At 39.0% G+C, this 23,620-nt stretch overlaps 1 protein-coding gene across 1 annotated transcript in view; it reads left to right on the top strand.

The window, feature by feature from the left end:
• The window catches only part of LOC136864250 (transmembrane protein 192), a 188,238-nt gene that overhangs the window by 69,740 nt on the left and 94,878 nt on the right, over positions 1-23,620 (top strand). Inside the window, exon 3 of the mRNA XM_067140993.2 lies at positions 15,410-15,526. Coding sequence (XP_066997094.1) covers positions 15,410-15,526 — 117 coding nt within the window. The remainder of the gene's footprint in view (positions 1-15,409; positions 15,527-23,620) is intronic.

Below are 23,620 nucleotides of genomic sequence, written 5' to 3'. Positions count from 1 at the left end.
ACTGGAGACGTGCATAGTTGGCTTATATCTGCTTTCATAACATTGAAGAGCGGGGACAAACAATGTTCCTATAGAAAATGGACCTTCACTGCTTTGCATTGGTAACCAAAATAACAAGAAGGTTGATAAACCTTGGATTAATCATGGATCCACCAATGTAAATGATGTTTCCTTAAATGATTCAAAATATGACAATCTTGTGAAAGATGCAGAGTGAGTCTCGGCCCACAGTGGCCACGGCTGTTCCGTGGTCCGACAGCTCTGCACTCTGACCGACCCACCAAGCAGAGGAGGGGTGGCCACGGCTGTATTCGGGAGATGAAGAGGGGGTGGTCCCCACACCGTTGGCTGTCCTGAGAAAGGTTTTCCATTCTCCTGTACTAAGGCGAATGCCGGGACAGTTCCTAGTATAGGCCAAGGTGGCCAAACCTCTCACCTTCTCCACGCGTAGTAGTGGTAGTGGTGGTGGTGGTGGTAGTAGTAGTAGTAGTAGTAGTAGTAGTAGTAGTAGTAGTAGTAGTAGTAGTAGTAGTAGTAGTAGTAGTAGATTATTGGGAACAAACACTCAGACAGAAGTGATGTGATATTCGAGAGCTAACATTGTAGCCATGTTCCAACACTGGATCCCATGAAATCACTGAAACTGAGCAGTATTGGATGTGGTCAGTACTTGAATGGGTTGGCAGAATTTTCTTAGCTGGAGGAGGAGTGGAAAGTGAACTTGTCACCCTACTGCAAATGAGCCCTTGATCTCGGTGCCTATCAGTAATCACTTGCTACTTACTAGCTTGCTAATGTACACGTATATGCTTGGAAAAGTCACTATGCTTTTCATTTCTCTATTTGATATTTTTGAGGTAAATGGAGTTACCTGTAAATGAGTCTGCCTTTGTTTAATACTGTACTTTGTTAATGATGAAAACTGCATGATGATTTTGATGATAACCACTAGTACACTCGACATTGAAGTAGAGATTGTATGAAATACAATCTCTGTTTCATTACCATTCCCAAAATACATTTAAATAAGGCAGTGATTCAGAGAATAAGGAAATCACATTGAAAATGTTTTGCAATCAATGCAATCTGGCTAAGATATTTAAAATACATGTTTTATGCAAATGCTAAGCAATGAAATATTATTGTGAAGTGAACAACATTCTATTTAGTATTCTATCACTGATGTAGAATGTGAACAAACATAACATTTAAAATTTTGTAGGAATTATTGAAAATTCCCAGTTTATTCAAACTTGATTTTAGATGATGCTAAGTTATTTCTAAATTAACTATTGCTACTATATTGTGGCAAGTTATCAGGGTCCTAAAAACAAAAAACAAAAAAAAAACCTTTGTAGGAATAAAACAGCATATTAGTAGATTTCATCCTCAAGAATACAGAGAAAAAATTGCTATTGAAATACCAATCCAAAGATACCAAATCAGGAAATGGCAGCAAAAACACCTAGGAAGTCTCACAAAGAAGAGAACAATGAATTTACAATAGCCTTAGAAAGATGGTCAGAAGAATTCAATAATATAGCTAATGTGGACATTTTTAACATCAAAAGTAAATGATTTGTTATATTTCTTGCAGGCGCGATTGATATGCTTCCTGGACCTAAACATCTGGCAGCAAGGTATTACAAAGCAAGAAAGGCAAATATCTACAGATCTAAATGAAATGATTTTAAAACATCAAGTAACCCATCAAGAAAGGACAAGAGGGAAACACAGATTAGAAGAGAGAAGTATGAATATGAAAGAGCACAGTACCTCTTTTATAACCAAAGGCGGAGAGTTAGTTGAATGTTATTGAAGGATGACAAGCATGCCTGTATGCTTGATCCTAACCTTCTTCATCAGGCATTCAGTAAAAAATTCTCTACCCCCAACACTGCTGTTAGAGGAGTTATCCAGCACCACAATCAGAGTCCTCTACTTATGAAGACATGACAGTGAGCTCTAAAGAAGTGCTGAATTCTATGACAAAAATGGCGTTAGATACAGTGCCTGGTCCTGAAAAGGTTCTTATGAGGGTTGTTAAATATGCACGAGTAGCCAGTATAATCGCTAAAATACTATAATGTTGACGGAGACATGGGTTCCAGAGTGTTTCAAGGTTGCTCATACAGTTTTAATTCATAGGGGTGGAGATAAGAATGATATAAATGAATGGAGACCATTAACAATATGTTCAATTCTAAGAAGAACCAATGAAAAGGTATTAGATGTATGGGTGAAAGTTGTCATCTGCTTTAATCCAAATCAAAGAGGTTTTACCAGACTTCCTGGAGCATTCATTAATATCTCAATCATTAGTTCAGTATTGGAGAAAGCTAAACAAGAAAATTGTAAAGCAGCAATGTTATTCCTTGATATTACGATGGCATATGACAATATTGGTCATAATCATGTTTGTTCCACATTGGAAGCATCCAGTCTATCACCAAAATTAAGAAGATAAATGATAAACTTACAGTCTGGAAACAACACTACAATACAGGCGATTAAGGGTGTAACAAAACACATTAATATTCATAGGGGCCTTCTTCATTGTGCAGCACTTTCGCCAATGATATTTAGTATGTGTATCAGATTTGTAATTGATGAACTATGTGAAAAATCAGTTGCAGAGGCCTTTGGATATCTGCTTGTACCTAGAACTGACAATCTCTCCATTATGTATGCACGATTGCGAGATGAGGCGACTACTTGCGTACTAGTGTGGCTGATCCCAATGTGAAGAGTGTAATGAAACTATATCCACTGCAAGCTACCTGAAGTGACCAACTTCACGTGACTATAGGCAACAAGCAACAGATCCCCCTCGAATGGATTTGCCGCTTGCAGTCGTCAGTACATCATGGTTCCTACAAGCACGTGGTTGTCTCCCATCGTCATACACAACATTATTATTATTATTATTATTATTATTATTATTATTATTATTATTATTATTATTATTATTATTATTATTATTATTATTATTATTATTATTACATCAATCAACATTTATCATGGATGTCGATAGTGAAAAGTTGATCAGTGCTGTTTGTGAAAAAACACCCTATGGGATATGAAAGATAAATGCTATCATTTTCAAGATGTACAACACAAAGTATGGGTGAATGTTACAAAGGAAGTGGGTGTTGATAATGGTATGTATGTCTGCCACTTAGTCCCCTTTCTTGATGCGGGGTCAGGGATGAGGTGAGATGAATTTACATGGCGTATTTTACGGCTAGATTCCTTCCTGACACCAACCTCAGTTGAAGAGCTAATTAAGATGGAATGATAATGGTGAATGAAACTGAGTAAGGAAGTGGAAGGAATCTGCTGTGGCCTATGAAAATGAATTGTCCCAGCATTTGCCTGGTGATAATGAGAAACCGCAGAAGACCATTCTCAGGCATTCTTAGGACAGCCAGCGGTGGGGTTCAAACCCACCTATCTCCCGAATGCAGGGCTTGGCTCCATAGCCATAGCGCGTCGGTACACATGGCCATTCCATTCAGTGGGTGTTAATAATGGTAACTAGTCTTATTAAATTGTCCGCCTCTGTGGTGTAGTGGTTAGTGTGATTGGCTGCCACCCACAGAGGCCCGGGTTTGATTCCCGGCTCTGCCATGAAATTTCAAAAGTGGTTCGAGGTCTGGAACGGGGTCCACTTAGCCTCTGGAGGTCAACTGAGTAGAAAGGGTTCGATTCCTTCCCCATCCGTCCTCGAAGTGGCTTTCTGTCCTTTCCCACTTCTCCTCCAGGCAAATGCGGTATGGTACTTAAGGCCACGGCTGCTTCATTTCCTCTTCCTCATCTATCCCTTCCAATCTTCCCATCTCCCCACAAGGCCCCTGTTCAGCATAGCAGTTCAGGCGGCCTGGGCAATGTACTAGTCCTCCTTCCCAGTTGTATCCCCTACCCAAAGTCTGAAGCTCCAGGACACTGCCCTTGTGGTGGTAGAGGTGGGATCCCTCGCTGAGTCCGAGGGAAAACCAAGCCTGGAACGTAAACAGATTAAGAAAAAAGTCTTATTAAATTATTATTTGTAATATATTTATTTCAGTAACATGTTGTAATTGATCCACAACAGTGTAGCTCATCTGCTGAACAACCGAAACTGGGGCCTCCAACAACCAACATCAAGCGAAGGAAAAATGAATGATAAAATGATGATGATGAGAAAAAATTACTTGAAATAGAGAAAGCAAAATTACAATTACTTGCAGAAAGTAAAGCCGTTAAGGACGACAGCAATTACCAATTTTTGGTAAGCCTCCTTCTTACATATAATTTATTCTTATAAAATTTTTCCACCTATTCAATACATTCTTTTTGCAGTGCATATATTTACATTACATTAAGTTGCTTGGAACTAGTTTCGACCCTACTCGGAGTCATCATCAGCCATAATGAAATAAATACACATTTTAGTCGATATATCATAAAATAATACATATTCTATTAATGAACATCATAAAACTAATGGTGTGAATTGTATGAACAATTATAATATGTGCCGTGATGAGTAGTTGAATTGGACCAAGTGCTATGGTTCTGGGTATATTACAGATGTTAAAATGTTGTTATGTAGCAATAAATGTACACATTAGGATAAAAGTACCTAAAGTAATTGCAATAAATTACGCTAAAATGTCGAAGTACAAATAGTATACAAGTGATTTTCTCTAGTAAATTCTGTAGGTATTACAATCTATGTTGGGCTCAATTATACACTGCTTCAATTAGTGGACATGTATCATTGGGTAGAATTTACACTATGGGATCAAAAGTATCCGGACACCCCCAAAAACATACGTTTTTCATCTTAGGTGCATTGTGCTGCCACCTACTGCCAGGTACTCCATATCAGCGACCTCAGTAGTCATTAGACATCGTGAGTGAGCAGAATGGGGCACTTCGCAGAACTCACAGACTTCGAACGTGGTCAAGGGATTGGGTGTCACTTGTGTCAGAAGTCTGTACGCGAGATTTCCACACTCCTAAACATCCCTATGTCCACTGTTTCTGATGTGATAATGAAGTGGAAATGTGAAGGGACACGTACAGCACGAAAGCGTACATGTAGACCTCGTCTGTTGACTGACAGAGACCGCCGACAGTTGAAGAGGATCGTCAACTGTAATAGGCAGGCATCTATCCAGACCATCACACAGGAATTCTAAACTGCATCAGGATCCACTCCAAGTACTATGACAGTTCGGCGGGAGGTGAGAAAACTTGGATTTCATGGTCAAGCAGCTGCCCATAAGCCACACATCACACTCAGGTTAATGTCAAATGACGCCTCGCTTGATGTAAGGAGCGTAAACATTGGACGATTGAACAGTGGAAAAACGTTGTGTGGAGTGATGAATCACGGTACACAATGTGGTGATCCGATGGCAGGGTGTGGGTATGGCGAATGCCCGGTGAACATCATCTGCCAGCGTGTGTAGTGCCAATAGTAAAATTCGGAGGCGGTGGGGTTATGGTGTGGTCGTGCTTTTCATAGAGGGGGCTTGCACCCCTTGTTGTTTTGCGTGGCACTATCATGGCACAGGGCTATATTAATGTTTTAAGCACCTTCTTGCTTCCCACTCTTGAAGAGCACTTCGGGGATGGCGATTGCATCTTTCAACACGATCGAGCACCTGTTCATAATGCACGGCCTGTGGTGGAGTGGTTACACGACAATAACATCCCTGTAATGGACTGGCCTGCACAGAGTCCCGACCTGAATCCTATAGAACACCTTTGGAATGTTTTGGAATGCCGACTTCGTGCCAGGCCTCACCGACCGACATCGCTACCTCTCCTCAGTGCAGCACTTCGTGAAGAATGGGCTGCCATTCCCCAAGAAAACTTCCAGCACCTGATTGAACGTATGCCTGCGAGAGTGGAAGCTGTCATCAAGGCTAAGGGTTGGCCAACACCATATTGAATTCCAGGATTACCGATGGAGGGCGCCACGAACTTGTATGTCATGTTCAGCCAGGTGTCCGGATACTTTTGATCACATAGTGTAACTCTTAGTACAGAAAGTACAGATATGTCTTCCGTTAGAGTCCTAATAATGTTGATATGGCTTGCAAGGATTAAGTTATGCGATTGTGCAGACTAATATGAACATGTCATTTGAATATCTTCTATGATTGTAAATGCACACTGTGTGTGGTGGTTTGAATAGATCGAAGTCTCAGTCCATTGCAGAACAATTAGGACCTATTGAAATAAAAGAAAACCAGAATTAACGCAAAGCTTGGGAAAAGAAGGGATGACCGAGCTCGATGGCTGCAGTCGCTTAAGTGCGGCTAGTATACAGTATTCGGGAGATAGTAGGTTCGAACCCCACTGTCGGCAGCCCTGACGATGGTTTTCCGTGGTTTCCCATTTTCACACCAGGCTAATGGTACCTTAATTAAGGCCACGGCCGCTTCCTTCCCAGTCCTTGCCCTTTCCTGTCCCATCGTCGCCATAAGACATATCTGTGTCAGTACGATGTAAAGCCAATAGCAAAAAAAAAAGAAGGGATGAAAAAACAAGTGAAGGATACTTACCTTGCGCGGCAGTATGTGAAGTGTGCAACCGGTGTATGAAAATGTGTGTGAGGAATGGAATTGTGTGAGAGGGGCGGGGACTAGCTGGTTGGACCGGGTGGATGTGGCGTGGGAAGGGAGGGAAGAGGGAGGAGGAGTTACCTTAAAGCGGGGCTGAAGGGTGTGGGGGTAGGGGTAATTGCTTTGGAAAAGTAGTTTTAATTAAACTTAGAATCGATTTGTGGTTAGCTGGATTATTATTTCTAAGAATAGTAATAAGCGGGTCAAATATGATGTTGGATTTCTCTGAGATTTCGTTGAGATTATAATTGGCATTAAAATACTGATCTAGGTGTATATAGTAGTTTTCCATTAAGTAAAGCACCCTTATTTGTTATTTCAAGAATGTCCATATCGTGCTCAAAACTGGTGAATTTATATCTTATGGCATTGGTGTGTTCATGGTATCTTATATTGAATTTCTCACTGTCTTCCTCACATAAGAAATATTACAGGTGTTGCATTTGATCCTATAGACTCCCGATTTTAAGAATCTGTTAGTATTATTGATATGTGACGTGTTTTGTAAAATGTTCATGTTTTTATTGTTGGTTTTGAAAGCTATTTTAGCACCTTGTTTCTTAAAAATATTGGTAACCTTGTAAATTTCATTGTTAAATGTGAAGTTGGAAAATGTAAGGGGTTTAGATACTTCTTTCTTGAGTGTAGTTATGGGACGATGTTTGTGTTTATTGATAATCCTTTCTATAAAATGCCTGTTAAACCCATTAAATTTTGCGATGCCGCGGATTGTGTTCAGTTAATTTTTTAAATCCTTCTTGGTCATAGGTATGTTGAAAGCCCGGTGAACTAAGCTGTTGTATGTCGCTCGTTTGTGGGACTGAGGGTTGAGTTTTGGCGAATAGTGGAAGCGGTTTAAGTTGGTTTTCTGAATATTTTATAAGTTAGAGAATTTGAGTATCTGGTGATAGTTAAATCTAGAAAGTATATTTTGTGGTCTATTTCAGTTTCTAGTGTGAATTTAATGTGAGGATCGTTATTGTTGAGTCTAAGGAGGGTGGTGATGGCGTTAACTGATTTTTTTGTTCATGATTACGAATACATCGTCAACATACCTAGCCCAGAAGTGGATGTTGTCGAATTTATTGTCAGTTGTCAATATTAGAGTTCTAATGAAGTTTCTGATTGTGTTCTGTTATTATTATTATTATTATTATTATTATTATTATTATTATTATTATTATTATTATTACAGTGCAAGAGAGATCTTTATAATTTTATTTCAAACTGCAACCGGGCGAGTTGGCCGTGCGGTTAGGGGTGCGCAGCTGTGAGCTTGCATCCGGGAGATAGTGGGTTTGAATCCCACTGTTGGCAGCCATGAAGATGGTTTTCTGTGATTTCCCATTTTCACACCAGGCAAATGCTGGGGCTGTACCTTAATTAAGGCCACGGCAGCTTCCTTTCCATTCCTAGGCCATTCCTGTCCTATCGTCACCATAAGACCTATCTGTGTCAGTGCGGCGTAAAGCAAATAGTAAAATAATAATAATAAATTTCAAACTACGATGAGCGTATTATAAAATTTGTCATTGGCGTATGGGAATTTGTATAGCGATCGATCCTAATAGAAGTGTGAAATTAACATGTAACTGTCCGACTCGTTGGCTGAACGGTCAGCGTACTGGCCTTCGGTTCAGAGGGTCCCGGGTTCGATTCCCGGCCGGGACGGGGATTTTAACCTTAATTGGTTAATTCCAATGGCACGGGGGCTGGGTGTATGTGCTGTCTTCATCATCATTTCATCCCCATCATGACGCGCAGGTCACCTACGGGTGTCGAATAGAAAGACCTGCACCTGGCGAGCCGAACTTGTCTTCGGACACTCCCGGCACTAAGAGCCATACGCCATTTCATTTCAACATGTAACTTACCAATTATTTCAGTGAATGTTTCATCATGACTAGTCAACAGTCAACAAGAGATGTAATGTGGATCTGAAAATCATATTTTAAAACCTGTATGAGAACTGCAATTTTTCTTAATGTTGCCTGAATATAGAGATGCAAAACGGACATGATTAATATGCAGTTAGACAGTTGCTTTGATTAAGAGTTGGAGTTTAAAGCTGCATTTCAACAGTAAACATTCCAGTTATGACTACCAATTTCCAATTGGCAGTAATGCAAAATGCCAACGGCTGTAGCCGTGTTGAAACACCGGATCCCGTGAGATCTCCGAAGTTAAGCAACATTGGGCGTGGTCAGGAGTTGGATGGGTTGCCATGCGCTGTTGGTGGGGGTAAGGGAATGGAGGAGCGGAAAGGAACTGGCCACCCTACCGCACATAAACTCCGGCTCAGGAGCACCTCTGCGGAGGTTCGGACCTGCCTTCGGGCAGAATAACCCTTACTTAGTAATGCAAAATCTGAAAGATTAAAATTTGAAAGGTTCATTAGCGTCCGGTCAACCTTGTGTGAAATGAGTTACCACAGAATAAGAGAAGGGAACACAGTGTTCTTTAAAATTATCCTGCTTTTTAGGTAGGGAAAAGAAAGAATCATTTGTCAGCTTTAAAGGTGTGAGGGAGTATCTTTCTGAAACTGTCAGCACATTATTTCCAAGTGATGCAAAAGTTATTCAACCCATGAAAATATACTTATGTCTAAAGCTATAAATGTGTGTTATCAGTGGATGTTTTCACTAACTCAAACAGGAAATAAATGTAGTTTCTGTGTACTCTTCGGCTCTGGACAAGTCTTAAGATAGAATTGACTGCACTCAATTGTGTGTGTATATTCATATTTTTAATGGTGTTTGACTTGTGGAAGAATTGCTAGGCTTCAAGGCTATTGAATGTAATTGTGTGGAAGAAATACTGTACGTATACATATTTTCCATGTGTCGACTCATTGCAGAGAATTTTATGATATCTGAGGGCATTAAAATATTCTTGCTACCTGATCAGAAAGCTCCTTCTAGTCTGGCAAATATAACTTGCATCACATTATTTGGTGTATTGGAGTTTATAAACTCCTGAATTTAGGAATTTATTGGAAGTATTAGTAGTGTGGGTGTTAAAAAATTGGTTGGTATATTTTTTATTAGTTTTGAAGGCTATATTAATGTTATGTTCCTTAAATATATTTGTAATCTATACATATAAAATAACTTGTCCTGACTGACTGACTGACTGACTGATTCATCATCGCCGAGCCAAAACTACTGGACATAATCAAATGAAATTTTGAGGATACATTTATAGTACAATGTAAGTGCTCGCTAAGAAAGGATTTTTGGATATTCCGTCGCTAAGAGGGTGAAACGGGGGGTGAAATTTTAAAATGAGTGTATCTATATCTCAAAACTTTAAAAGTTTACAGACGTAAAAATTGGTATTTAGAGTCTCCTTTAAAAATAAGGAAACACATATTTTTTGTTTTCAGAAAATCCCAATGGGAGGGGTAAAACACGGTGAAAAAGGGGTTGAATGCCTTTAATGAAGATACTTACAGTATATCTCAGAAACTGAAGATATTACAGACATGAAAATTGGTGTTTGGGATTTCCTTTGAAAATAAAGTAACACATTTTTTTTTGTTTTTGGAAAATCCAGTTAATGGGAGGGTAAAATGGGGGGGGGGGATTTTCAAAACGAGTGTATCTATATCTCAAAACTTTAAAAGTTTACAGATGTAAAAATTGGTATTTAGAATCTCCTTTAAAAATAAAGAAACACATATTTTTTTGTTTTTTGGAAAATCCTAATAGGAGGGGTGAAAAGGGGTGAAAAAGGGGTTGAATGCCTTTAATGAGGACACTTAAATCTCAGAAACTGAAGATATTGCAGACCTGAAAAATGGTATTTGAGATCTCCTTAAAAAAAAAAAAAAAACATGTATATTTTGTTTGTGGAAAATCCAATTAATGGGGGAGGGGATGAAAATTGAGGTGAATTTTAAAAATTATTGTATCTATATATCAAAACTTTTAAAGTTTACAGATATATAAATGTATTTAGAATGTATTTAGAATCCCCTTTAAAAATAAACACACACATTTTTTTTGTTTTTGGAAAATCCATTTAATGGGGGTTAAACAGGAGTGACAAATTGGGGTGAATTTTTAGAAAGACTATATCTACAGTATATCACAGAAACGTAAAATGTTACAGACGTAAAAATTGGTATTTTGGAATCTCCTGTAAAAGTAAAGAAACATAGGTGGTTTGTTCTTTGGAAACTCCACTTAAGGGGAACTATAAAGGGGGTGAAACATTAAAATGAGCATTTCTACAGTATATCTCAAAAACTTAACATGTTACTGAAGTGAAAAATAGTATTATCTCTATTAGAAATATAGAAACATATATTTTTGTTTTCTGAAAAACCACTTGGGTGGAGGGGTAAAAGTGACTGAAAATGGGGTTGAATTCTTTTAATTATGATACTGATATCTCAAAAGCTGAAGATGTTGCAGACGTGAAATTTGGTATTTGGAATCTCCTTTAAAAATAAAGAAATACATATTTTTTGTTTTCGGAAATCCACCTAAAGGCGGGGGAATTGAAAAATTAGTTGAATTATTTGTATGAGGATACTATTATCTCAAAAAAGAAAGATTTTGCAGACGTGAAAATTGGTATTTGGAATCTGCTTTAAAATTAAAGAAACACGTATTCTCAGAAAATCCAATGAAGGGGGGTGAAAGAATTGAAAAATTAATTGAATTAATTGTGTGAGGATACTTACATGTAATAAAAACTAAAGTTGTTACAGACATGAAAATTGGCATTTGGATCTGCTTTAAAAACAAAAAGAAGCGTTTTGGGGGGGAATCATCTTGGGGAGCGGGGGTGAAAAGGAGTTGAATTCCTTTTATGAGGACACATATCTCAAAAACTGAAGATGTTAGAGTTGTGATAATTGGTATTTAGAAGATCCTTTACTATTAAAGAAACAAGTATTTTTTGCCGGAAAATTCACTTAAGGTGGGAGGAGTGTGAAAGGAAGAGAAATAAAGTGAATTCTTTTTATGGGGATACTTATTTCTCGGAACAGACGTGAGCGTTGATATTTGGAATCTCCTTTAAACATAAAGAAACGTTGATTTTACTGTTCATAATGTTCTTTTTTCTGATCATAAACTGATCATTTTTAATCTTTCATAGTTTCGTTTTCAAGAGCCATCTTTTCCTTTGAAGAACAAAAGTTAGATTACTGTAGATTCTCCTGGCATATAAATAAAAATTTAAACACATTTGAAATAAACTATAGGAATGATAGTAACTGTGCAATTGTTCACCTCTATAATAAGGTCAATAATGCACGGAAGTATATCATGTATGCCACCAGAAACCTCGCGCACTTGCCTACGCGCGACGATGGTGCTGGTCACATTGTCAGCAATGACAATGGCAGCAGATGTAATTTACTGCCAAGTAGCGGTCTTGCATCTTGCTGTAGGGTCCAGAATAATAATAATAATAATAATAATAATAATAATAATAATAATAATAATAATAATAATAATAATAATAATAATAATAATAATAATGTTCTGGACCATGCTGGAAACGGGTTCTGGCTGGGTAATGACTATGATTGCAGTCCGGCCGCGGGTTCAGTACCACCAAGGCACCCAAGACGACACCACACCGGATCTCCTCAAGGATTTGATCCATATAAAAAATGCTTATAGGAAAAGATGGCAAAGATTTAGGGACCCAACTGACCGGGTGGCATACCTGGACCTAGCCCGGGAAGTACAAAATCGATTGCTGGAAGGAAAGATTGAAAAATGGGAGGAACTTTGCCGTAATCTCTCAGAAAATGAGTCAGATCACGAATTTTGGCAGATTCTCTCAGAAAACTAGTCAGATCGCGAATTTTGGCAGATTATATATAAAACGTTAAGCATTAAATTAGAAATTTCGGTATAATACCGTAGCAAAGCACGGGTATCTTGCTAGTATGGTATATTTTATCATTATTGAAAGTAAATGAAGCGTAAATATTTTTCTTGATAGGTTGACTGAGAGTTGATGTGGAATTTTTCTTTATTTTATTAATAATCTTGTTAACAAAATATTTGTTATAACCATTATCTTGTGCTATTGTATAAATAGTTTCAAATTCTTTCCTGTAGCTGTGTTTAGTCTACACATGGCCGATTTTGGACACTCTTTCCAATCTATACAAAAAGACATGATTTTTTACATCGAGCTAATAAAAGTAAATTATTAAACTATCTTGAAAACCTATATATTGCCTTAGATCAAAAAAATATTTCTACATATAATTTGAATTCACAAAAAATTGACATTCTATTAGAAGTTTTTTTCAACACAATTTCAAACCTTGTATCCCTTAACGCACTGTCCCTCCACCCCTGCTTTCCTACAACCCATACTCCTCCCTATTACCCGTCCCCTGACTTCCCCTCCTCCCTCCCCATCTCTAGACTAGGAGCATGCCGTCCATTACAACTTTTGTTCAGTGGTGAGATCACCACCAGTCACATCACACACGCCACTCCATTGGACCATGAGGTGAGACAACCCCTCCTCTATTTCATAATCTATGCCAAACTCTCAAGTTTCTCCACAATTTTAACAGAATTTTTCCTTCTTATAGGTTTCATCTCATGGAACAGTAACTCTTATAACTCGTAGAAGATTGACAACTACAAATCATCGTTGGTCCACATTTGACAAAATGTTAAGACTATTAGTCATATAAGGTCCAACAAACTTCCATTACCTACTTTTGTGTTTAATTTCCTTAAGAACCTAAACTAAAGAGCATTTTAACTATATTTACATATCTGAATACGAGATATGCAAGAACTCTCTTAAAAGAAGATTGCACTATGAAAATATAATTATCTAAAGAGACTTTCTCACACAAGTGTTTTTATATATATTGTAATGTTCCAAAAAATGTATATGTACATGTCTACGTGTATTAATTTTCAAGTTTGTTAACATTGTGTATTGAACAAGATGGATTAAATCCTATTTTTCACTATCAAGGAAAAATTATTGCAGAAAAGCAAACTTATCACAGCAAAAATTCTACAAAGAAAGATTATGTCAGTGGTGCCTGTTTCTGTGCACTCTAATTGACCAGCATACGTATTCAAATGACACTTCCATTTGCTACAGGAATTGGGATCTTATTCCTGAGTTTCTGAACACTAACCCATATTTCTCTGTTACAAGTGTGTTTAGAAACTGGCACGCTCGCTCTCGCCAGTTTCAAGAATAAGGTTCTTGATGAACACAGGCATTGATTTGAAGAGTAATCAATGGCTTACTATAAGCATTGCAGTTCATTTTCATTGCTGGTAATGTTTCTTGTAGTGGCTGTTTATTATGGGATTACTGATAACCCACTTCACAGATTGGCACTTCATGATAAGATGTAACTTGTTTTGACTTATGATTCATTTATTTCAAGTTCTTTATGCCATCATAAGTGTTTGTGCAAAGTATGTTTCAAGGTGATGATTCCGGAGTATGATAAACATACTGAAGCATTGTTCTTATGTACCATGTCCCACTAAATTTAATGCAGGGAAAATAGAAACATTCCAGGGAAAAATACGGGGAAAACAGATTTAGGTTACCAGCGGGCATCCTGACTGCAGTGTGGTTTGAATGCAACTTGTGTGTTGAGGAGATTAGATTTTAGGACAAATTCAGTGTTGAAAAAGTGTGCAGTTACTGTAATAAATGATGTGTTAGGAAATACACACACAGTAGGATCTATGACGCAAGCAATTTTCAACACAGTCCCAATGGTGACTGTGAGAGAAATAACCTGCCAGACTAAAGATTTTTGGCAAGGGTGACAATATTTCTTGCAGGCTGTCTAATTTATAATAATTCCCATTTGTTGAAATCGCTTCTCACACATAATTTTATTAATTCAGTATTGCAGAAATAGCAGAAGCTTGCATGTTTGCTCACTTCTGTGAGGGGGAAATAAATCTGAACAATGTTATTCGCTTCATTAGTTTATCTTTTCCTCATAATTTGTGCCAGTCAAGGGGTTTGCACCAAAGAGTACAGAGTCTACTATCAACTCTGACTTTATTCCATGACAGAAGAAGAGGCCGATTTCAGTGCTGACAAGTGGAAACAATTGGAATTTGTGATCTGAATGATAAACCGAATGCTAATGGAAATAATCGGTTGTAATGGCAGTTGATGACTATCAAATAATTCAGTAGTTTTCATTTGATAGTCGTGTCAATAACCATCACAACAACAACAATCAACACTTCTGCGATTATTCTCACCAACTGTTCCACACACTGACGCCATGTTTGTACATATCCAGTACTCCACTCAGTACACAACATTACCCTGACTGATGGCAGTCAGCACTACTGCCGTCCCAGTCCAACTACTGACTGACTGACTGACTGACTGTTCATGGCTAGTTTCCTTCTCTATATCCTGATAATGGAGTACTAGAATGTTTGTGGTGCGGCTAGAGAGGGAATTTCTCGTTTGCCATTTGAGAAGGCCCACAGGGAACCCTCAAGAAAGCAAAATACATGGAGGGACCCAGTGGTCTTGCTCAGGATGTACCAAAGGGAGCTACGATAGTGTTGGCATGTAACAATTTATTTTAATTAATAATAATAATAATCATCATCATCTGAAAAGGTTATGCATATGTGTTTGAACATGTTCATAAAGAAAATTTTAATTTTCCTGTCTTTATTTATTTTATGGAAACAGTTTAATGATTGAATAAGAACTGTCATAGTGGTATTTTAAATTATTTGAAAATTAGATTTTATACTTTGATATTTTTTTCATTAAATGTTCTTTTTCAGATTGGAATTCTCATTCTGGCTGTATTGTTAGTCTTCATGTGGCCTGCTGATAAAGAAGAATGTCAATCATATTTTATTCTTCAGTATGTTCATGCTGCATTTTGGTGTATAACATTTGTAAGTACTGTCATTGTTAAGTGTTGCATTTCTGTAGGAAAATATACAAAAATAATAAAAGTGTATACCAGTAAATAACAAGATGAGTACCTGTAAGGAAATAATGGTTTACCAAAAAAAAAACCAAACCAAACCCAAACCCCATGGCACTACAGCCCTTGAAGGGCCTTGGCCTACCAAGCGACCGCTGCTCAGCCCGGAGGCCTGCAGATTACGAGGTGTCGTGTGGTCAGCACGACGAATCCTCTCGGTCGTTATTCTTGGTTTTCTAGACCGGGGCCGCTATCTCACCGTCAGACAGCTCCTCAATTCTAATCACGTAGGCTGAGTGGACCTCGAACCAGCCCTCAGGTCCAGGTAAAAATCCCTGACCTGGCCGGGAATCGAACCCGGGGCCTCCGGGTGAGAGGCAGGCACGCTACCCCTACACCACGGGGCTGGCAATAATGGTTTACACATATTACAATATAAGACATACTCCAAATTCTAAGGTTTAATGGAATATTTTCAAACTGGTAATATATTGGATGACTTGCCCACCTCTTATTATTTAAATTTTATCAATCAGTCAGTACTGATCTGCATTTAGGGCAGTCGCCCAGGTGGCAGATTCCCTATCTGTTGTTTTCCTAGCCTTTTCTTAAATGATTGCAAAGAAATTGGAAATTTATTGAACATCTTCCTTGGTAAGTTATTCCAATCCCTAACTCCCCTTCCTATAAACGAATATTTGCCCCAATTTGTCCTCTTGAATTCCAACTTTATCTTCATATTGTGATGTTTCCTACTTTTAATGACCACCCAAACTTATTCGTCTACTGATGTCATTCCACGCCATCTCTCCACTGACAGCTCGGAACAAACCTTTTAGCATCCTACATACCACTTAGTCGAGCAGCTCGTCTCCTTCCTCTCAAGTCTTCCCAGCCCAACCAACATTAAACTTCCCCTTAAGGTCAATATTGCTCTGCATTCTGCCTATGTGTCAGCAGTATAAATGAGCCATGGATCTAACAAAGGAAAAGCAACTATACACAATTTCCCACCTAGTACTACAGACCATTGTGCAAATATACGATTTATTGCTCCTTGAAATATTATCAAATTAATAGGTTATGCCACGTGATCTGTAATGATACAAAAGTTAAATGAATACCGTAAACCACAATTGTAAACTCTGGCGTGGATATTAACTTTCAAGGTGAAAGGGCTGTAGTTCAGTAATACACTTCTACGGAGTTTCATGTATGTTGTCTTTCTGGCTGATGCGGTAATGTGCCGGTCACCTGTAGTATCTGAGTATTAGTAGTGTAGTGGTTAGAATCCAGTCTTGTGCAATTTTGTTTTGTTTTGAATGACTGGTCATGCCCCATTGCAATGGAGGGACAGTGTTTATCCATGCCTGCTGGGTCACATCACAACACTTATTCATTCCCTCTTGATGTATTCCAGAGACAAGTACGTTGATATGGTACTAATTTATGGAGAAACAAGGCGGCATTTGAGTCACCACACTTATATCAGATCACAAGCAGTTTACTGACAGAGGACTTCCGACTACCAATATATCTTCTGATACCTTGAAGGACTATTGCTGTCAACTGGGACACTTGGGAGGGTACCTCCTATTTAGAGATGCTCCGATAATGTCTGCTCCAAATGAAGTGGCTCTTTTGAAATAATCCTCATATTAGTATAGACACTTGCATGACAGGCCAACATCTGTTAATGCAAATATTGCTTATCAGTACATTTCACCTGTACCATTTGCAGTTACACCAGCTGATCCACGGACTTGATTTTGACGCTCGAGTAACATTTTGTCAATTGGCATTATGCAGGTGACCAATGATGCAGCCTTTTAGTCAAGAGTCCTGTTTCCAGATGAAAGACGATTTCACAACAATGGCACTTAAAAACGGCACGATATACACTACAGGTGCACAGAGAATCCCCATTGGGTAAGACAGGGCTCATTGCATGTTCAGTGGGGAGTAAATATCTGGTGTGTGACCTTGGGTGACTACCCATTAGACCCTATTTCTTTAATGGCCATCGATGGGAGCACGCTGTCTTTATTTTCTTCAGAATGAACTTCCAGAGTTGCTAGAGAATGTCCCACTGCTCAACTGATCACGAATGTTGTTTGAACGGGACGGAGCTCTACTCACGAATCAGTGGTCATCTGAAACCATCTTCATGCTTCATGTCCTAGACAATGGGTAGAAATGGGAGGACCCGATCTCTGCCCGCAGATCACCCGATCATAGAACAGTTGACTTCTTCCTGTAGTGTCACTTAAAGCAGGTAGTGTATGTGCAGGAACCAGAAAATCATGGTAACCTTCGGCAACTGATCAATGAGGCATGCCAAACTGTTACACCTCACATGTTACAACAAGCAAAAACATCTTTACAGCATCATGTTAAAATATGTATAAACCAAGGTAGTCAACATTTCAAGCCCTTGCAGTGTTGAATATGGAGGGCACCCAGGGGCTTTCATCTTGGGAGCATGGTTTGGTGAACACAGGTGTGCCAGCTGAATCTGGCATTGCTTTCACTTACTTGTGCCAGGCTCCTTGCCTTCATCTTTCCTCTCTGGCCTCCCTCACTCAACACTTGTTCTTCTGTGATTCCAATGGTATTGTGTTTTCGAGGCCTAGGGAGACTTTCATTTGCACGCCCTTCATGGCCCTTGCTTTTCTTTACCACAAGATATGACTTCCGTATTGACAGCTAAGTTTGCTAATATAACAATTTATTGCTCATGTTATCCTTCTGTTCAATACATCAATACTTGATATTGTTCTTGGTCAATACCTTCATTTTTCAAAGTGTCAGACACCTTCCATTTTTTCTCTGTTATTAATGTTATTTGAGGATGGTTTTCCAGTTGTCCTTTTAAAACAATACCACCACCACCACCACCACCACTGGTAACTGCTTCCTACCTACAGACCATCATGCCATAGTCCAGCGTGACAATGTAACATCCGATAAAAATGGTCTTCTTCAGGACTAGATAAAAATTCACTTTATGGAGCAAATGGTTCCCACGAACCTACTACGCTGGCATAGCAGGGGGAGAGGTGATTCTCCCACGTGGCGCGTCCCAGGTGGCGGATAGGGGGTCCTAACCGGCTTGCCGGCGGACTTGAGGGAAATAAAATACCTCTCGCAGACCTAACACACAACCCCCTGTGGGTGGGGGACGCAGACGAAGAATACACCCATGGTATCCCCTGCTTGTTGTAAGAGGCGACTAAAAGGGGTGACCAAGGGATGATTGTATTAGAACTATGAAACTACTTGTGATCAGTACCATCACGCGGGGAACACCATGGGTCGCTTTTACTTGCGTGTAGTACCACTGTGTTAGGTACCAAATAGGTTTGTGATTAGTAGCAACAGACTGCGTTGCCGGCTTCTACAGTACGTGTGATTAGTACCACTTTAGGAGCGACACCATGGTCCTGGCTTGCCTATGATTAGTACCCACTATATGAGGAACCCCAAGGGATAGTGCGGGTCCCTGTGGTTATTACATGTATGTGATGAACACCATAGGTTTGCGTTGCCTGTAAATGGCGCTGCATTGTGCAAAACACCATAGGTCTGTATTCAGTGTGCGAATTTCATTACCTGTGAGTAGTACCATACTGTGTGGAATGCCACGAGTCTTCGCTACTTATGATTAGTACCGCAACATGACATATACACTGGTTCTACTTTCCTAGCGATAAGCACCATTATGAGGGGTGGATGACTTGGATTTTGGACCCCATTAGACTAAAAGCATCATCGATTCAGTATTATGCCATAGACGCAGTCCCTTGGTCAGTAATACTATTGTTTTATGTCTGTTTATGTGAATGTGAGGCATTGTGGGTCAGATCCACTGATTGTTTTAAATTCGTATCCATCTACTCATTCTTCGTCCTCAAGTTTTGAATTCTGGTCAATGGAGAACTTTGGACTTTTAATTTGTCATTCCATTTCATCTCGTTTCGTACCATTAGGGGCCGATGACATAGATGGTAGGCCTCTTTAAACAACAAGCATCATCATCATCATCAACAAATGGTTATGTGGCCATATGACATCCGCTGTAAACGGCATCATACCTTGGCAAAAAAGTAAAATAAAAAGTGTACCAACCTGGAATTGAAGGTAACTTGGCTCCGCAACAGCAGCGATGCATGATTTAGGCACCTAAGCTACGGAGAGCCATGGTGTGTGGTTGGCACGTATGGAATCTGTTCGTAGTCCTAATAGACACTTCCTATCCAAACTTAAGGTAGTGTTATTTGCTGTTGTGATCATTTTAAACATTATAGTTTACATCATTGAAATAACATCAGCACTAATAATTTCATCTATATTCTTGACCATAAACTCAACGGTATAGTTGTACTAAGACAGTAAGGGATCCAGTAACAATGTTTTTAGTAAGGGTGGGTAGGTGGGCCTTCTGATATAGTTAATTGTATATTTATTACAATATAACTCATAAAATTATTTCTATTTGTTAAATAATTAAGGGCTAGCTGGGATGAGACAATAACTTCACAACATTGGACTGTACGGTACATCTCTTTTTTTTTTTTTTTTTTTTAAGTTGCTTTACCTCACACCGACAGACGGGTCTTATGGTGACGATGGAACAGGAAAGGTCTAGGAGTGGGAAGGAAGCGGCCGTGGCCTTAATGTCTTGTTTTTATTCACTACTAATGCTGACCAAAATTCAAAACCCACAAGGAATTTTTTTACCTTGAAAGTGAAGTTGGAGGCAATGAAAAGACTTGACAAGGGTGAGACAATTATAAAACTTGCCACAGAATATGGTGTTGGTGAAATCACTGTTGGCGTTTGGCGACAGAACAGAAATAACCTTGAAACATTTTCATCTGAAAAATGGGTGAGGCACTATACATGTGGTTTATTGGTTTATCCTGCAAAGGGCAAAGGACAACCCAATTTTCTGGGCTAATCCTTCAGGAAAAAGCTTTAATGTGTAGAAACCAGTTCAAGGAACGAGATACTAATTTTACTGCGAGTGTAGGTTGATTAGACAAGTGGAAAAACATTATAGTGTACAGCAACTACAGGTGTATGGTGAGAAGCTCTCAGCTGATTCTGAGACTGTTGTGCAATTGTGTGCAAAATTTCAAGAACTAGTGAAAAAATGAGAAACAATTGACCAGCTTTATAACTGTAATGAAACGGGTCTCAACTTCAAAATGTTAGTGACTAAAACCCTCACTTTGCACAAAGAAAGAAGCGCTCCTGGTAAAAAAAAAAAAGAAAAAAAAAAGGGGGGGGGTGACAAGCAAAGAATGACTTACAGTTCTGGCTCTGTCCAACACATAGAGATATCATAAGCTTAAACTTGTTATTGGAAAGTCTGCTGAGACTAGAGCATTTCAACACATTTCCATAGCAGCGCTGCCTGTCACATATACACATCAAAAGAGTGCATGGATGCACCAGGGAATATTCAAGAATTAGTTTTTAATGATTTTGTACCACAGCTGAAAGAGTTTCTGAATGGGGAAAAGTCTGCCATGCAAAGCGATTTTAACACTGGGCAATGCGTGCTCACATCCAAGTGAAGATGAACTGCAAAGTGATGGTATTCGTATCCTATTTTTGCCGCCCATTGTCACTAGTTTAATTCAGCCTGTGAATCATGGAGTTCTGGAATGCCTCGAGAAAAAGTCTTAGCGTCGTTTAATACAATCTCTTCTACTAGCAAAAGAAATTGAGGATATCATTGTTGGGGCTTTATAAAAAATAACAGTGAAAGACCACGTGAACTGGGTGCTTGAGTCATGGAGTGAAACAAAATCAGAAACACTAGTTAAGTCATGGAACAACATTTTGAAGAAGAGTGCAGGAAGTTAGGAGAAGAACAGTGATGAAGATGACCAGCCATTGTCTAAACTTCTTAAAAGATTTCCAGGTAGTGAAAGCACCGACGAGACGGACATCATGGAGTGGTCAAAAGGTGATGTACAGCTGGAAATTACAGATGCTTGGAAATGAGTGCACCAAAACACTGTGATTTTTTTTTTTTTTTTACAATTGGTTTTACGTCGCACTGACACAGATAGGTCTTATGGCGACGATGGGATAGGAAAGGGCTAGGAGCGGGAAGGAAGCGACCATGGCCTTAATTAAGGTATAGCCCCAGCATTTGCCAGGTGTTTAAATGGGAAACCATGGAGAACAATTTTCAAGGTTGCTGACAGTGGGGCTCAAATTCACTATCTCCCAAATGCAAGGTCACAGCTACGCGTCCCTAACCAGTGTGAAAGTGACGAGGATGTGACAGATATTGTACCACTGATGAGCCATAGTGAGTGGCATGCTGCACTAGTGGCAGCTATGTGCAATGCCGAACAACAGCCTGAGGCAACCCCTACAGACAACCTGCTGTTTAGATGGTGGCATGCCATTGCTGCTCGGAAATGGTGCAGTTCGTTAAAACAGAAGATACTCGGCAATTTTTGAAAAATGTATGAATGTGTGTTTTTGTTTTCATCACTACAGAAATAGGTCCTACAATGTTTAAAAATAGTTTCCTATGACAAACTCTTTTAGTGTAAGGCAATCTGCGTGTTTTGTTTTCTAAACTACTGTGCTGTATTGTTTAACACAAGTACTGGTTTTTTCTTCATGTACACAGGCTTTATTGTTTGACTTCGTAAGTCCGAATTTTTCTCTAGATCGAGGTCATTTCATTTCTTTCCACCTCGAATTACCGAGACACTACTGTACTTCACAAAGCCTCCTATAGGCTGTGCCATACAGACCTATTGTAATATATATGTACCATAATTCAAAACTCTATTTCATTCTCTAGACTCTATTGGGCCGATTGCAGAAACTATGTTTAGACGACGTGTACGGTTAAACAATGTCTAAGTATGGCTGCCGCATTGCAGAGACGTTATTTATCACTTATACACTGTCTAAAACCGATGTTCAACCAGTCATGTTTAAACACTGCCGAGAGCACTGTTTAACCTCAAATGAGAGGAGTGATTCACAATCGGAGGTTATGTACCATGAAACATGTAATTTGTATTATCATGTTGAGACGATTTCACGAAGAAAGGTTAGTCCGTGGGTCTCCCGTTGCTTAATCACAGCAATTCATTTGACATGTACGGGGAGACAGATCTTAAAATAAGGTTTCGCTTTTCAAGAGACTTGTTTCTTGAGACTGACAAAGGGACAGTCCGGTAACTGTCAACTTGAATACAATTCTTGGCAACCGATATATTTTATTATACACATGGGGTGATTTCCATGGAATTACAGGTCACTTGCACTATCAGAATAAGTTGTCCCAATCGTCAGAGGACTGTCACATACATCAACCGGGAGGGATTCACTTTTATTTACTGCCAACACACACAATAGTGAAAACTAAAAAGTAGGTTGTATGTTGTTTTTATATATATAATTATATAAGTTTTCGGCAACTATCAGATAGGAAAAGGCAATTGGTGGTGATGGTGGTGATTATTGTTTAAAGAGGAGGATTGAGGAAGAAGAGCCGTGGCCATAATAACAGCTCTAGTGTTTGCCTGGTGTAAAAATAGGGAAACTAAGGAAAACAATCTTCAGGGCTGCCGATGATACGTTTCGAACCTACGATCTCCAAAATGCAAGCTACATCTATATGGCCCGTACAACACACTCCGTTACACATTACTATTGCTTCATCGTCCCTTCGTCAAAGCTACCATATTTATGAGTAGATTACACTCACTGTAACAACACTATAATCAAAGCTACACTTCCCCGTACGGTGGCTTGTCGCTATAGTGTCAATAATATTATGAGATTTCGAAAGCGATACTCTTACCTGTGGGCAAGTCATGCTAATGCTTAGCCATATTTGAGTAATGTGTAGGAAGACAAACAGCTGACTGGCGTTCGGCGCGTGCGCAGACGAATTTCATTGGTTGCGACAGGCAAAGAGTTGCATGAAAGATACTTCTATCCCCATTTTCAAACCAATACTGAAACTTGAAGCGATGTCTAGTCAAACATTGGCTGAACATTGTTTATGCAATGGAAG

This window comes from Anabrus simplex, chromosome 2, assembly GCF_040414725.1.
Source record: "Anabrus simplex isolate iqAnaSimp1 chromosome 2, ASM4041472v1, whole genome shotgun sequence".
Lineage (NCBI taxonomy): Eukaryota > Metazoa > Arthropoda > Insecta > Orthoptera > Tettigoniidae > Anabrus > Anabrus simplex.
This window is presented reverse-complemented; position numbering and strand designations above follow the sequence as displayed.